The 17,184-nt window shown below is 44.1% G+C and overlaps 1 protein-coding gene across 3 annotated transcripts; it reads left to right on the top strand.

The window, feature by feature from the left end:
* Window positions 1-371: 371 nt before the first annotated feature.
* On the top strand, window positions 372-16,149 carry kiaa0319 (KIAA0319 ortholog). 3 transcript variants are annotated; one of them, XM_049584876.1, is made up of 17 exons: window positions 1,362-1,572; window positions 2,790-2,839; window positions 4,385-4,829; window positions 5,525-5,792; window positions 6,246-6,396; window positions 6,637-6,729; window positions 7,031-7,198; window positions 8,658-8,805; window positions 8,893-9,041; window positions 9,228-9,379; window positions 9,666-9,804; window positions 9,931-10,090; window positions 10,530-10,666; window positions 11,096-11,218; window positions 13,147-13,237; window positions 13,355-13,446; window positions 13,755-16,149. In XM_049584876.1, the coding sequence occupies exons 2-17, from the start codon at window positions 2,797-2,799 to the stop codon at window positions 13,910-13,912; spliced, it is 2,517 nt and encodes an 838-aa protein (XP_049440833.1). In that variant the 5' UTR covers window positions 1,362-1,572; window positions 2,790-2,796; the 3' UTR covers window positions 13,913-16,149. The 3 variants fall into 3 exon arrangements, with proteins under 3 accessions (XP_049440834.1, XP_049440833.1, XP_049440832.1); XM_049584875.1 differs by having other exon boundaries at window positions 6,246-6,408; XM_049584877.1 differs by lacking the exons at window positions 1,362-1,572; window positions 2,790-2,839; window positions 4,385-4,829; window positions 5,525-5,792; window positions 6,246-6,396 and adding an exon at window positions 372-391.
* The last annotated feature ends 1,035 nt before the right edge of the window (window positions 16,150-17,184 follow it).

Here is a 17,184-nt window from a genome sequence, read left to right as displayed (position 1 = left end):
AACCCTCTTGCTGTGGAGCAACGCTGCTAACCACTACACCACCATGCTACTCAACTCTAAATTGCCCATAGGTGTGAATGTGAGTGTGAATGGTTGTCTGTCTCCCACCAGCCCGGGGGTCGCCCAATCTCAGCTGGTACAGGCTCCAGCCTCCCTGCGATCTTTGACAGATTAAATGGTTACGGAAAATAAATGATCGTCTCACTCTGTTAATGAACTGTCATGTCTTTCTTTACAGACAGCAGTTCTGAGTCAACATCACTGACTCCATCACTCCTACAGAAACCAACAACTGACTCCACCCAACATGACCATATAAGGACTTCTCCTTCCACCCCAGCCACGCCCTGTAGGCCCATCAGCACGTCCATGCAGCCAGGTAGACCTGCAAGTGTGATGTCATGTTTAACAAGCACTTTCAAAACTGTTTATTTATACTAATCACAACTTTAAAAAAAGAATAATTATATATATTCTTCTTCAGTGTTTTCACTCTGTTGTGATACACACACAGGCCCAAAATACACACACCTATACATGCATTAAATGGAGAGATGTTAGAGTGAGGGGGCTGCAAATGGAGAGGCGCTCTGAGCAGTTGGGGGTTCGTTGTCTCGCTTAAGGGCACCTCGGCAGTGACCAGGAGGCAAACCAGCACCTCTACAGCTACCAGTCCATACCCTATACTCCATATTTGGTCTGAACAGGGACTTGAACTGGCAACCTGCCAGTTTTATATGTACAGTATATAAATATGCATACATATATATACACACATACTATGTCTCAGAATTCATTAATTAATTAATTTATGCGAAGAACACTAAATAAAGTTATTTTAAATGTTTAGATTATTATTCAAGTTTTATTTAACAGCCTTATCCTGCATCAGAAAAGTACGCTGTTCAAACAAAGAGCTAACAGAGCAATGGCAAAGTGTCAGGGTGAGGAAAATACTGAATTTGTAAAAAAAAAAAAAGAAGCTTATTAAGCATGTATGATTTTAAAAAATGAAAATGAGAAAAAAGAAATACCATAATATAGACACAGAATCTATAATACATCTTTCTAATCTATCTAATATATAAAGATGAATAACGACTACAGAAAGATGTAAAACCAAAGTCTGTGTCTTGCTCCTGTGTCATAGAGGTGGAGGGGCCCTTTGTGTATCTGTGCCCAGGGGCCCACTGTCTCATGATCCGCCCCTGACTAGAGTACAAGTATCATAAAGTGAAAGTACTCAAGTAAAGTACAAGTATCTCGAATTTGTATTTAAGTAGCCCACAGTATTAATGTCCGCAGATAAACCCCCTGTGCACTGCTGGGATGAGGTGTGACAGTGTCTCCTGTCACAGTGATGTTCATGGTCCACGGTCAGGGATGTGTTCAGGCCCTGCAGCTCCACACACACACATTCACCTCATCATCTCCTCGTGAACACCAGCCTGTAACCAATCAAACCGCACCCAGTAAGACTCCAGTATGTAACCTCCAGGACTGACTGGGTCCATCTTGGGGAACCAGTGAGGATCCACTGGGAGAACTGGGAGGAAGCGGGCCAGCAACCAGGTGCGTTAACGTTTTGTTTCTTAGCACGGACGCTCAGGTGTTTAAACGTCCAAACGGACAATGACGACACGAGGGGGGGTTAATGTGTTGTAGCTGCGGACACTCTGTCGCCTTTTGTTATTAAAATGAATAAAGATCAGAAATATTTCAGTGTTGAGAGACGTTAGCTTAGATTATCATCACACTGTACTGCTAGCCTGCGTTATCTACACCAGGGTCCATTCACAAATCCTCTAATATTACGTTTTCTAACAAGTTGAAATGCGGAAAACAGAAATCATTTAAAACAAGATTTCCATCACTAGTGGCCACTTTTTGAGCACCGTGCATTAATACATGTCTCACCATATTGGCTGAAGGTGATTTCAACAAAACCCCAATTGAAACTCTTGTATATAAAGCTAATGTTTATGTGATGGGCGTTATAGGAAGACTTATTAAAAAGGTGGAGGTTTTAGTGGAAGACGTGCTGTTTAGTATGATAAATGTAGGCCGAATTTTAAACTGATATACACAGATACAGAAACAGCTTTTATTAAAATGTTATCAGTTGTATATTTTTATCCACGAGCAAGAAAACTTTTAACTGATAGAATTTTCAATGGAGTTTGGACGGAGGGTCTTTTAAGGAGAGGAATTTGCGCATTATCCAGGCAGACAAACGCGACTGTTGTGCGGTGTTTTCATGTAAATGAATCAATATGGTGTTACTGTCATATATCAGATTATTGCGATGTCAGGGAGGGATGAAGGTGCGTTTATTTTGAGCAGCGTGTTGTCTGCGGGGCGGGCGGGGCTCCTGGTGGAGCTGTCCGGCAACATGGTGCTGAAACTGCTCAGGAGCAAAGTTACAGTTACACGTTACTGTTACTGTTCTTTTTAGATCATGAAGTGTGCTGTTACATTAAATTACTAATGATATTTGTTTTTAAGATATGTGTAATGGTGTAAAATGTAATTTATGACTGCCCATGTTTCCAAGATATATATATATATATGTATGTATGTATGTATGTATGTATGTATGTGTGTGTGTGTGTGTGTGTGTGTGTGTAATGAGTGAAGTCAAGTCAATTTGTCATTTACTTAAAATGCTAAAATTGTGTTCATGTCACACCTTGTGGTATTAAAGTGATTTGCATGATACAGGCTGCATGTTCTGGCTCTCTCCCAGTAAGAGTCCAGTTTCCAGTAAAGCTGTGATGTGTCTGTTTCAGGTCGACCATGTGGGAGAAAACGTTTCTGCTGCTGCTTCACTGTGTGGAAGGTAAAACATTCACCATTCATGTTGGTCTGACATTTGAGTTGTTCAAGTTTTTAATATTTGTGTTGATGTTATTTTTAGGAACAGGATTAACTGATGCTACTTCCGTGTTTTCTCAAAGCAACATAAGTTTTGGTCATCCTGATCCAGACACAAAGTTTTGCTCTAAACGGGACGACATATCACAATATAAGCTCCCAACTCTGTAAAGAACAACAGAATAGCCAACGTGGGGTCACTTTGGGGACTGTTCCTTATTTATGAGGGGGGAGGAGGTGGTGCAAAAAGGGGGAGGTATGTCAAGTAATTTTTAAGCACTTTTATTTTGGCTAAGGGGAGGGGCATACAGTTTTAAATGGCTGTATTTTGTATTTATTTTACCACTGATTTTTGAAGAAAACATTCCTTCCAAACACATTCTTTTTTAAAAATAATCACATTTTAACCCCACACATGCGTCATTATACTGTATCAGTTTCTTTAATTCAACACACTAAGATCTTTTACCGTAGGTCATCTGATTTACGATTAAACATACTTAATGATCAATTTATTTATTACTGATGTATTCATGGACCTACTTATCTATTTACTTATCCCATAAATCTCATCGACAGTCATCAGGTTATTTCTCCAGAGACCCTGGCAGACAGGAGCATCGTTAATAAATAACAACGCCCCTGTTGCCCCACATGTGCAGTGGCCCAGTACCCTCAGATTTGATCCAAAATTTAAAATGATTGTAATGTTCATGGGGCCCTTCCACCCTCTATCGGAACTCATAAAAGGACATTTTTAAGTATTCCCACACTGCCAGTCCAGGAGAGCCCATGCCCCTCAGAACACTCTTTTCAACTTAACCCTAACCCTCTCTCTCTCTCCCCACTTCACACCTGGACTGTCCCATCTAATGAAGGCAAGGGGCCAAAAAAATTATCTTTAAAAAAAAAATTGCCAAATTTACATCACACCAGCAGATATAATGGTTGAATTTTTAAATATACAGTGGTACTTGAGCACATTATGTGGGACAAACGCATCTCAGAAAAAAACCTAACCAAACCTAAGCTTAAAATAGTGATATTTCATTTAATTCAATTTCAATTGAATTTCATTTATAAAGCCCAATATCACAAATCACAATTTGCCTCACAGGGCTTTACAGCATAAGACATCCCTCTGTCCTTATGACCCTCACAGCTGATCAGGAAAAACTCCCCCAAAAAAAACCTTTAACAGGGGAAAAATGGTAGAAAGCTCAGGAAGAGCAACTGAGGAGGGATCCCTCTTCCAGGACGGACAGACGTGCAACAGATGTCTCCCGAATTTCATCTTCAACTTTTAAATTATTTTCAGGAGAACCCCTGGTGTTTGGTTTTTTTTACAGATTTCATTTCAATTTGATTTTATTTTTAGCTCAAAATCACAAGTTTTCCTTTTGGTTTTTCCAACTTTTTAATCATTTGACCTTCGATAAAGGAAGTAAAAACTATATAAAAGAAAAAATGCTCACTAATAAAATAAACTGGGTACTGTGTTGTGTTGCAGCTGCAGTGGCGTCTCAGTGCTGGCAGGGGGCGACCTTCTCCGAGGCAGTTGTGTCCCCGGCAGTGGAGAGCAGCGGTATCCTGCGGGTGCCTGGCGTAGCGTCTCTGCCGCAGTGCGTGGCGGCGTGCTGCGACCTGCCGGGTTACGACCTGGCCTGGCTCTTCGAGGGCCGCTGCTACATCCTGAGCTGCCAGCAGAGGGAGAACTGCCAGCCCCGAGAGAGACCCGGGGCTGACTCCTTCCTCGCCTTCCTGCGGAGAGCGTCCCCGCAGACGCTGGTGCTGCAGTCTTTGGTGAGAGGAGAGCCATACGGCGGCCGCTGGAGGCCCCCATCACGGTCCTCTGAGGCCCCTGGGGACCTGGAGGCACTGAAGGACCTTGCTCTGTTTGATGGGCCCCAGCAGGATTTCTCCGACCCTGGCATGCTGGATGTGGAGTATCCAGAGTAGGGCTGCAACAAATGATTGTTTTCATTATCGATTAATCTGCCTCTTATTTTCTGGATTAATTGATTTTGATCGTTTTCTCAATACAGTGTCAGAAAATAGTGACACATGCCCACATCTTTAAATAGTTTGATCTGACAAACAGTCCAAAACTATTCAGTTTATTATCCTGTAGGACAGAAAAGCATCAAACTCTCATGTTTAAAGGAACAGTTTGTAGGATTTAGGGAGATTTAGTGCCATCTAGTGGTGAGGACTGCAGATTGCAACCAGCTGAAACTTCTCCCGGTTAGGATTCCTTCAGTGTTCATTGTTCAGGAGGTTTTTACCAGGAGCTGAATTATCCACAGAGGTCTCTTCCTCTGCAAAACAAACTGGTAAAAACACTGAATAAATCAGTTTCACGTTACAAATAGGCGTTTCTCCTCCTCTTTCTCCAGGCTGCTAGCCCAGCACCTGCTAACATGAGCTCACCCTTTTTCTCTGATAGTTTGAGATGCAGATGTTCAGGAGGTTTTCAGGAGCTGAATTATCCACAGAGGTCTCTTCCTCTCCAAAACAAACAGATCAGCTGATTTAAAATAGTAGCTTAAAACAATAACCTTTTATTATTATTTGATGGTTACAAAAGTTGCTCATTATTGTTTTGTCGATCGACAAATAGATTACTCGACTAATCAATACATTGTTGCAGCTCTAATCCAGAGGGGAGCCAGGAGGAAAGGGGAGGGGCTGGATTGGAGGCCGAGACCACGACTGATCAGCCGTCCTTGGAGGCAAGAGACGGGTTCAACCAATCGGAGGCAGAGGATGGTCCGGAGACAGGGCTGACAGGAAGCAGTGTGGCCCAGAATAGAGCCTCCTCTGGGGGGAACGTCAGTCAGGGAGACCAGGACAACACCAGGAGACCGACTGAAGCTGCTGCTGCTGGAGAGAAAGCAGTGAGGGATCGAGTTAATCAGGTTAATGAGGCTAATTTCATTACTACTCACTGCAGCAGTGTAGAGCTCATCCTGACAGCATACTACAAGGGAGGGGAGCAAGATAGAGTTCAACATTTTGGTATGTGTTTTTATTGTCTTTACCTCCAACAGTGAGGTGTTCAGATGGATATTAGTCTGATATCTGTGTTCAGTATGGAGCTGGAGTCAGGACGGGGTTAGCCTAGCTTAGCCTAATAACTGGATGCAGCTAGACTGGAAACAGTTGCAGACTTAAAGAGGGTTCTCCCTGTGTCAGTGTGGGTTTCCTCCAGGTGCTCCAGCTTCCTCCCACAGTCCAAAGACATGCAGGTTAATTGGTGACTCTAAATTGTCCGTAGGTGTGAATGTGAGTGTGAATGGTTGAGGTTGATAAGCGCTTAGGACAAATGAACGTCTCACTCTGTGAATAAACTGTCGTGTCTTTCTTTACAGACCAAAACACAAAGCAGCTCTGGGTCATCATCACTGACTCCATCACTCCTACAGAAACCAACAACTGACTCCACCCAACACGACCATATAAGGACTTCTCCTTCCACCCCAGCCCCGCCCCGTAGGCCCATCAGCATGTCCATGCAGCCAGGTAGACCTGCAAGTATGATGTCATGTTTAACAACCACTTTTAAAACTGTGTATTTATAATATTATTTATGAATTATTATTTGAAAAATACTGAATTTGGCGCCCACCAGTGGTCGTATCATCCGGCTGAAAGCAGCACATGCACTGCACACATTTTAAAGTTAATAAGTGTTTATCTTTTTCCCCTCCAAAGTTTCAAGCTGAAATAAAACAGAAAATTTATCACTTCCTTCACCTGCAGATCGACCCCTGACGGTGTCCCTTGGAAACCCTGTTGAGAGGACGGTGCCCACAGTTACACTTGATGCTTCAGTTTCCCCTGAACCCACAACTGGTACTGGTATTTTTTATTTTGTATTTTTGTTTTATGTTGCTGCCTGTAACTTTATGTTACTGCCTGTCTCAGCCAGGACACTCTGCAAGAAAGATATCTTTAATCTCAAGAGGTTTTTTTCTGGTTAAACAAAGGTTAAATAAAAAACAAACTAAGAGTAGAATAGGTAAGAAGTAAACAAGAAAGAAATGCACGGTTGAATTATTATTGCACAGTATTGGCGAGGGCCTTGAAGAATAAGACTTTCTACTGTTTATCACATTAATAAAGAAATTATTTGTGTTCTCTTGTTGCCCCACAGACCCACTAAAGATGTTCCAGTCAGCAGCTGAAGCTCCATCGACCACCACAAACCTCCCTGACAGAGCCGTGACCTCTGACCCCACCAGCACCTCACCTCCCAGCACCAACCCTCCAACCATGACCACACCGTCTGCTACGACTGCCGCAGAGTCGGGTAAAGTGAAAGGTACGACAGTGGAAACTTTGAAATGTGCAGTCCACACACATGGTGACCTGTTCTCAGTACTTGGGGCTGCTCCAGGATACGTGCAGCAGTGTGTTAATAGATAGATAGATAGATAGATAGATAGATAGATAGATAGATAGAAAAATGTGCTCCCTCCCCCAACTCAGGCATTAAAAAATCTGATGGCTGTCAGGATGAAGGACGTCCTGAACCTCTCAGTCCTGCACCACAGCGACAGGAGACTGCGGCTGCGGCTGCTTTTTTGTCCAGCCAAGATGCAATGCAGGGGATAGTTAACACAGTCAAGTATGCACTGCACCTTCCTCCTCGGGCGTCTCTCGGTCATAGTTTCCAGGCCTGCAGCCTGTGAAGGAAGTGGAGCCGACTCTGACCTTTCTTGAAGAGGGCATCAGAGTTGGTCGACCAGTCCAGCCTGTTGTCAAGGTGGACGCCCAGGTACCGGTATGACCGCACCACCTCAATGTCCACTCCCCCGATGCTGACTGGCAGGAGCGGAGTGGACTTTGACCTATGGAGGTCTATGACCATCTCCTTGGTCTTGGAAGTGTTCAGCACGAGGTGGTTCATGCCACTCCAGCGAGTGAAGGTCCTCACCTATATTCGCCTTCCCCATCACTGCAGATACACGCCATGATCACAGTGTCGTCTGAGTACTTCTGGACATGGCAGGACTCAGAGTGGTGTTGAAAGTCTGACGTGTACAGGGTGAGTAGGAATGGCACCAGTACTGTCCCCTGCGGAGCCCCAGTGCTGCTCAAGACTGTCTCAGACACACAGTTCACAGTAGTGTTACATTTTCTACAGTTAAATCTGAAACTTGTGTGGAAATAATACGACAGCATAAACAGTGTGACTGAGAATATTTAGCTGCCTAACAGCTATAGGCTGATTGCTTAATTTTGAGTGAGGCAGAATAAAAACCAGCGTAAACTCTGAATAAATGCACCTGTGGATGTTCAGATAACATGTAGCCTCACTGTCACTACTGGAATCTGTCCACCTTTTTTATTTATTTATTTATTTTTGGGAATATTCTAAGTAAAGAAATACGAAAAATATCTTAAATGTAAAATATCTTACACTAGGATTAATTTCATAATAAAAGTATTCCTTATATTTATTTTAGTGACATTAATATATGAACAAATATGAATAAAAATGTTAAATATTTATTATTTTAATGAAATCTAATATGTGAAATATAATCTACGCTGTTGATTAGCTGATGTAGATGTATGGGAGTTGTTTTTTTTTTTGATTTACCATATTTCTTTAACACAGCAGAATAATCCATCCACAAGCACTTAAACAGAAACTGACAGAGCAGCAGCATAAGGACAGAAATTGGTACAGATGAATAGAGGAAGTTTGGAACCACTGAAATAAACCATACCTTAATTAAATTCACTGTCCTGTTCTCCTCTCTCCTTTCGTTCAGTATCAGAGGTCATGGGGTCAAACCTTCGCCCCGTGGCTGTCGTGGGTCCTGACAGGAAGCTGCTTCTCCCAGTGAGCAGCTTGTCCCTGGACGGCAGCGGAAGCACCGACGACCATGGCGTCATCAGATACCACTGGGACGCAGTCAGGTAGGACTCAGAGAGTTGCTGTTTCTGAAGATTAATACTTCCCTCAGAGACTCACCTGTGGTTTCTCCATCACTTTGTTGTTTTCAGTGGCCCCCCGGGGTTAAAGCTGGAGGGAGCGGACCAGGCAGTGGCCACGGCGACAGGCCTTCGGGTTGGACGCTACACCTTCAGACTGACCGTCTCTGACCAGCAGGGGGCGACAGACAGCGCTTCACTGACTGTCAGGGTCCAGGAGGGTGAGAGGGTTTACTGTACACTTCATGTGTTTAATATTTGCTGGCATTTTATAGACAAAACAATCAATCTATATAAAAATAATGTTTATTAACAACCCTAAAGAACCCGTAATCCAGAGCTGATCTGGAGTGTCACCAGACCTCTTTGATGATTCAGACCTTTTTATGTCGTCCTTCCTCCTGCAGCCAAAAGTCTTCCTCCCGTCGCTCACGCCAGCGGCAGCCACACTCTCTCTCTGCCCAACAGCTCTCTGGTCCTGCGGGGCTCCGTGACCGACGGAGACCAGAGCGAGGTCCACTACCTGTGGGTCAGAGACAGCCAGAGTCCTGCTGCTGGGGTCAGTACAAACTATCTGATACTGAAGATCAGATTACATTAGAGTCAAAAAGAGTTAGACCAGAGAAGATTACACTAGATCAGATTAGATTGGAGTAAATTAAAGGATAGAATTCTTTTTAAAAAAGAGCCACTGGAATATAAAGGAGAGTACACCCACCTCCTCCTTTGTAACCTGCCCATATACTCAGTACGATATCCGCCTCATCAACCTTCACGACACCACTGATGAGATCTGATTAGATCTGATTCAATCCTGTTAAAACACTAAATCCTGGATCCTGCAGGACGTGCTGTACGGCTCTGAGACTCAGGCCTCACTGTACCTGGCCAACCTGGTCGAGGGCACCTACCTGTTCCAGCTGAGGGTCACCGACGCTCAGGGGCGTTCCAGCACCGCCACGGCCACCGTGGAGGTCCAACCAGGTAACTGCTCTTAGTGCCCATCACGTGGCGAACGTGGATCTGAGTCCCTGTTGATGTAGCAAGCGTTGGTCCCAGTAGGAAGGTGCAGTGATAACAGTGAAGTGTGTCCCTGCTGTGTCTCCGTAGAGCCGGGTGGAGGGGAGGAGGTGGAGCTGGAGATGCTGGTGTCGGTGTCTCAGGTCAGCGTGGCTCAGAGGGACACGGTGGTCAGACAGCTCGCCGCTCTGCTCCACGTCCTCGACAGTGACATCCAGGTCCGAGCGCTGCAGGGACACTCACACCTCAGGTACCAAGAGACACTGGTTCACTGACTCACTGACCAGTTTACAAACTGGTATAAGGACTAACTGACTGGTTTACTAACTGACTGACCCGTTTGTGAACTGGTATACAGCCTGACTTAATGGTTTACTGACTTACTGACCAGTTCACAAACTGGTGTAAGGACTGACCGACTGGTTTCCTGACATGCTGATTCTGTAACAGTTTGTGAGTTGGATGCTGAATGTACATTACTCTGCAGACTAATATAAAACAAAAGTGTTTATATTATTATATAGAAAATAATTTACTGGAACATTCTTCAAAAACATTTCTCAACCTGAAGAAAAACAATCAGAGAAATCTGTTTTAAATGCAGGAAATATATTCGACCATCAAGAAATACTTTAAAGATGCAAAAATATGTGTCTGAATAGTTTGTGTGTGTGTGTGTGTGTGTGTAGCACGGTGTTGCGGTTCTCAGTGCGGGGCCCCTCGGGGCCGATCTCTGGCTCCAGGCTTGTGGGTCTATTGAGAAACCAGCTGCTCAGAGAGAAGAGCGACTACCTGCTGTTCAGAGTCCTGAGAGTCGACACCGTCAGTGAGTTCAGACACATCAGATCCTGCAGACTCCAGCAGAGCTGCAACCATCAGTTAATCAATTATTCAGTCGACAGAAATTTTTGATTATCAGTTAATAATTTAAAACTTTTTTCCAGTAAAAATGCCAAAAAATATAATATTTTCAGGTTCTCAAGTGTTTTATTTTCTGCTGTCTTTGGTCTTACAGGACAGAAAACTCAATATTTGGGGGTTTGGAAATGTTGGTTGGACAAAACAAGATGTGAAGAATTTATTTTTAGGCTCTATATTGTAACAGGCTTTTCTCACTGTTTTCTAATGTTTTGTAAACCAAATCAATAATTAAGAAAATAATCTCTCGATCCTTAAAGATTCTCTTTAAAAAACAGTTCTAAAATAAATGAAATGTCATCTTACTTTCATCTCTTTCTGTCCTGTCTTCCTTCAGTGTGCCTGCTTCGCTGTTCGGGCCGTGGTCAGTGTGATCCAATTACAAAAGAGTGTGCGTGCGACCCCTTCTGGACGGAGAACCTGATTCGTCGTTACCTTGGTGACGGAGAGAGCAACTGTGGTAATTATAAGCACTAATTTTAGCTGGTTTAAAGTAATAACAGACAGTCCTGCATTTCCAGTAATGACCCAAACTCCTCTAACATCAGGAGTAAGTAAAGTAAAAGTGCTTTTACCAAACTGTGAAAATACTCGTTACACGTTAAAGTCCTGCATTGAAATGCCACTTAAAAGGTTCAGTGTGTCAGATTTATGGGGATTTAGTGCCATCTAGTGGTGAGGATTGTAGATTGCAACCAGCTGAAACTTCTGGTTAGAATTCCTTCGGTGTTCATTGTTCAGGAGGTTTTTACCGAGAGCTGAGTTATCCACAGAGGTCTCCTCCTCTCTAAAACAAACAGACCAGCTGATTAGAACTTGAAAAAACACTAAATAAAACAGTTTCATGTTAAAAAATCTGTGTTTTTTGCCAATGCTGCTCGCTGCTGAGGGGCTGTTAACTACAGTGGCCAATGCACAAAAAAAAATAAAAAATCAGAAAACACCAATGGCCCTATTTAGAGCCAGTGTTTGGTTTGTGCATTTTGGGCTACCATAGAAACATATAACATACAATATAATATAATAAGTATGTTTTCTTTAGTGTATGATCACCTGAAAATAAGAATCATTGTGTTTTCATTACCTAAGGCCCGTCTCCACCGAACCCTTTCAGTCCAGTCCCTTTGGAACCAGCAGTAAGCCTTCAGACATGGTACCTAGACCCTCGGTGTGTTCAGACAGTCCTCTTAAATGTGGGCGGGGTTGTTGTCACTCACTGCTCCGTCCAGCACTCGCTGTATTTCCTCATCAGCGGTGACACAGATGGAAGTCTGCACCTGGTTTATCGTCCACAGAACGAGGCTGCACGCCCACATTTTCACAACAAAATAGAACAGGCTGCAGTGAGAGTCTCTCTCCATGGGATATTTCAAAATAGCAGCTTTGTGCATTTAGTCCTTCTCAGGCAAGCTCAGGGGTTTAGTGTTGCTGTAGCCCACAGGAAGTGAGGATTAGAATATATGACCTTCACATAATCCGCTCCAAATGAATCTATATTTTTAAAGTCATTACTAAAAGTGTGTGTCATATAAAAACTAAAGTGATGGTCAAAGTTGTCACAGTGAAATTTAAGGTGTGCTGATGGATTCACGTCATCAACTCATGCATTGAGTAACATTACAAGTTAACGTTCCACCTTAAAAGTTGCCGGCAGTCGGCCCAGTGAATGAAGTTATTTTTTTCTCTTTCATTTTATAGTTGTAGTTTACTGATGTATGAACAGAGGTTACATAAAACCAGAGTGAGCGTCCTCTACTGACCAATCAGACTGCAGGGTTTCTAGCTCCACCTTTTAGTACCAGATCTGTGTGCTAGGTACCCCAACAGAGGGGGGACCAAACATGGGGACGCTAAGGAACGCTTCTGTTGGTACCATCCACAACTTTTATGGTGGGAACAGAAACAATACAAACTGAACTGAACCGTTATGTACTGCTTGGTTGAAATGCGGCTTTAGAATGAGCTGTTTAAATCTACATACAGTAGGGAGCGAGTCCTCTTCAGTGATCGCTGCGTTACACTGACATATACCTACAGTAACACAGAACAGACAAACCAAATACTGGCTCTAGTCTGCAATCCTCACTGCCAGATGCCACTAAATCTCCCTAAATCTTACACTCTGGTCCTTAAAAGCGACATAAAAAACAGTACTCAAGTATGAGTATCTCAAATTTGTACTTAACTACAGAACTGGAGTAAATGTACGTAGTTAAATCCACCACTGTGTTTCTCCTAGTCTCCCCTAAAAAAGGAGAGGAAAGGAGTTCTTGTCTTCTGTCCAGCTCATATTTGCTCTTCTGGCATGTTACATGAGTTCTTTAGACGCAGCAGGTTTAATGTAACGCAGGTGATTTGATTTTGGGCTCCTCCTGTTCTTCCTGTCAGAGTGGAGGGTGCTGTACGTCATCCTGACCAGCTTCATGCTCATGGTCTTCATCCTGTCCATCAGCTGGACCTTCATCTGCTGCTGCAAGAGGTGAGCACACCTTTACACATGATGTTTCCAGATGTTTGAACTTTAAACCCTGTCATCCTGGTGAGGTCATAGTGTCACCGTGTATCTGAACAGCCTGTTTGTGTCGACTGTGTTCAGGAGGAGACAGACCAAAGTGAGGAAGAAAACCAAATACACCATCCTGGACAACATGGACGAGCAGGAGCGAGTGGAGCTCAGACCTAAATTCAGTGAGTCTCTTCAGTTAGAGCGTTTTCTTTTCTTCATACATGGCGCCCATTAGCTCAGCTGTAACATTTACAAAGGCTTTGTCCTTGCTGCAGTGGCCGTGGGTTCAATTCCATCCTACGGCCCTTTGCTGCATGTCGTCCCCTTTCACACTAACAACTGTCCCATCAATTAAAGGCAAAACAGCCCTGAAAATATCTAAAAAAGTAAAACTACCAAATTAAAATGACAAAATTCAGAACTCTAAATCAGCGTCAACAGACAGCACATATAAAAGATGTTATAAATGAAAGCCCTCACCTCTCTGCAGGCATCAAACACCGCAGCACAGAGCACAACTCCAGCCTGATGATGTCAGAGTCGGAGCTGGACAGCGACCAGGACACCATCTTCAGCCGGGACCGACCCGTCCGCAGCAGGAACCGGATCAGCGCCCAGGCCGCTCGCAACGGAAACGCCTTTGGCTGATGGGACCAGATCTGACCTCCTGGTGACCAGATGGGCTCGACTCAGATGTTTGCACTCTGGCAGCCGCAAGTGGCAGTGAGAGATTTAACTTCTTAAAGTCTGAAGAAGGACTTCATTTCCCAGAAATCTTGTTTCTGTGAGGTCAGTAAATGAACCAGTGTCCCATTTCAGTGTCGGACTCCTTCGAAAGGACGTGAGGACATGAGGACAAACCTGAGACTCCTCACACAGGACAATAAGGGCTGAAGCATCCGAATTAATATCTGAAGGATTCTTTATCATAAGAGAACTCTGATGATCTGTGTTGTGGGGCTGCAACTAACAGTTATTTTCATTATCAGTTAATCTGCCCGTTAATTTCTCAATGAATCATAAAACAGTCAGGAAATAGTGAAACACACCTGCTGTGTAATTTCTCAGAGCCCAAGGTGACGTCTTCAGATGGTGTCTCATCTCACCAACTGTCAAAAGCATCACATTCTTACATTTGAGAAGCACGAGACCAGCACACGTTTGGCTATTTTACTTTGTATTTTTCAATTTACGCGTTAGCTCTGATTATTTTACTGTTATTTGATTATAAAAATAGTTGCCACTTAATTTTCTTTCGATCAATTAATTGACTAATCCTCACAGCTCTAATGTGTTAGCTTATTCAGTCTTAAAGTGTAGAATTCTAAGTAAGAGATTTAGGTTGCATCTGATTTGGAATTTGGAAAACGCATATTTTCCTTTACATTTTGGCCTCTCGTTCACACAGAGAGGTGCGGATTTTTCAAAACTTTGTCACTTTGTATCTGTGTGCGTGTGAGACTGAGCATTTGAGAAACGATGTGATCTCCTCAATTTGCTGCTGTCCAACGCAGCGCTGAAGAACCGTCTCCCTGAGCTGCTCTCCTCCTGAGGCCTGTGCTACGAAACCAGTTCAACTTACCCAGGATAATCTTCTTGTTATCTGGTTTGACTTACCCTTCACATCTGCCGTCTGAATAACTGGTACTACAAAGCTGGCTAGCCAGGTCAGTCAACGCTGGGTTTTCATATCAGCCACGAGCACGTTTATGTGGAAGAAGAGGGGCTGTTAATTATGAGTGACATCATCAGTAACATGAATGAAGGAGGCTGCTTCACAGGAGATGAAACAGTACCGAAAGTGTCTGTGAGACAGTAAAATGTCAGTGGCGTAGGATGTAACGACACTCTAATCCTGGAAAATGTAGAAACTTTGAAAATACTCTCTAAAACTTCACCGCCAGCTGAGACTTAAACTCCAGAGACTCCAGACTTAAGTCATGGATACTTTCTTCTTCAGTGATCTGACTGGTCAGATTTCGGGGTGTTGACAGGTTGTGATCCGATACCTTGAAGAGCAGGTTAGCTGTTCAGCATCAGTTCCCACGGTGATTTATCCCAGTGAAAGAGAACCAGCTTCGTGGTACTGAAAACCCAGAGTTAGCCCTTAAGTTACCTCGCTAACTCCAAATCCTGTTTGGTAGTGCAGGCCTCTGCTCTCTCCGCCTGGTTAGCACAAGCTAACACAGTACAACGTGATCTCATCCCTACTCAGCACATTTTGTGGTTCACATCCAACACAGAGCCATGAATCTCACACTGACACCGATACGGCTCCACTCTGTCCTTAAACTGGTTAATGACCTTCAGCTACCTGTGTCATGCTAACAGTTAGCTCTGTCACTGTGTGTCAGACTGTGTCACAGGTGCAGCAGCTGATAAACAGAGCAAACAGGGAAACGAGGGGCTGAGCGAATCATCACGCTGCACGCAGCTCTACAATGAAATGAGTTTTTACCCGTTTTAAATTGTCAAATTTGCAGTAAAGTTGCAGCGATTGGTCCTGCACAATTCACAGAGATCAAATGAATTTGTGTTCACTGTTGTGAGGCAGCATCCTGGAGGGACTGTAAGAACTTGCACAGCAGCTAAGCCTAAACTTAAAACCACTGAGAGGCTGCACAGACAGGCTGACCTGTAATCACCTGACCCTAACAGACTGCGGTTCATCAGGTGAAAACAGAGTTCTTCTTCTTCTTCTCGTCTTTGATGCATAATTTATTTCACTGCTGTAGTCTTCAATAAAAACCATGCAATCATCCCTGTGTCTGTATCCATAAACCATTCAAAGAAACGACATTTCACCACACCTTTTCAGTGTCAGGTGGAGGTCAGGTACAGTGCCTGTGGAGTGGCAGACCAGGGTAGTGGTTACCATTTTTACCCCTCACCCCTTTACTCTCGCAGGACTGCTGGAGGGGTCATGGGAGTTTGCCCATCCACTCTACATGTGTTTCCTGGACTTAGGGAAGGCTTACGAACGGGTATGACCAAAGTGTGAGGTGTGTCCACGTACTTGGCGCAAAGTCAAACATGTTCTCAGTGGGTGTTGGCCTCTGCCAGGGTTGTCTCACGTATCTGATTCTGTTTGTGACCTTCATGGACGGGATCTCGAGGTGCAGCCAGGAGGAGGAAGGGGTCTGGTTTGGGGACCTCAGAATTGCATCTCTGCTTTTTTGTAGATGATGTGGTTCTGTTGGCTCCATCACACTGTGACCTCCAGCGTGCACTAAGGCAGTCTGCAGACGAGTATGAAAAAGTCGGGATAAGAGTCAGGATGCTCAAATCGGTGGTCAGGTTCTCTGCTGGAAAAGAGACTAGGAGAGAGTCACTACCTCAAGTGAGGGAGTTCAAGTATCTCGGGGTCTTGTTCACAGTGAGGGTAGAAAGGAGCGTGAGATGGATCGGCTGTTTGGCACAGTGTCTGCAGTGATGAGGATGCTGCGCCAGACCGTTGTGGTGAAGAGGGAGCTGAGCCAGAAGGCAAAGCTTTTGATTTCCTGGTCCATCTCCGTCCCAACCCTCACCTATGGTCATGAGCTCTGGGTAGTGACTGAAAGAATGAGGTCACAGACACAAGCGCCTGAAATGAGTTTCCTCTGTAGGGTGTCTGGGCTCAGCCTTAGAGATAGGGGGAGGAGTCAGACATCTGGAGGGAGCTCGGAGTAGAGCCGCTGCTCCTTCATGAAAATGGATGGATGGAATATTTCACCATGACATTCAGCAGTGTACACCTGACTTGACGTGGCCTGGCTTTGCTGCCAAAAACACTAAATCTGCTTCTCTGCATAGCAACACCTGTCCCTGAATGAATGGTTCCAGCCTACACTGACAGACACCCATGACAGCACAGTGACCCCTACAGGACAGATTAGCATCACACATACATTTTACACCAGGAATGGCTCCTATAAAGTCTA

The sequence above is a fragment of the Epinephelus fuscoguttatus genome, linkage group LG8 (genome assembly GCF_011397635.1).
Source record: "Epinephelus fuscoguttatus linkage group LG8, E.fuscoguttatus.final_Chr_v1".
Lineage (NCBI taxonomy): Eukaryota > Metazoa > Chordata > Actinopteri > Perciformes > Serranidae > Epinephelus > Epinephelus fuscoguttatus.
The sequence above is the reverse complement of the archived record's forward strand: the minus strand, read 5'-3'. Positions and strand labels throughout refer to the sequence as shown.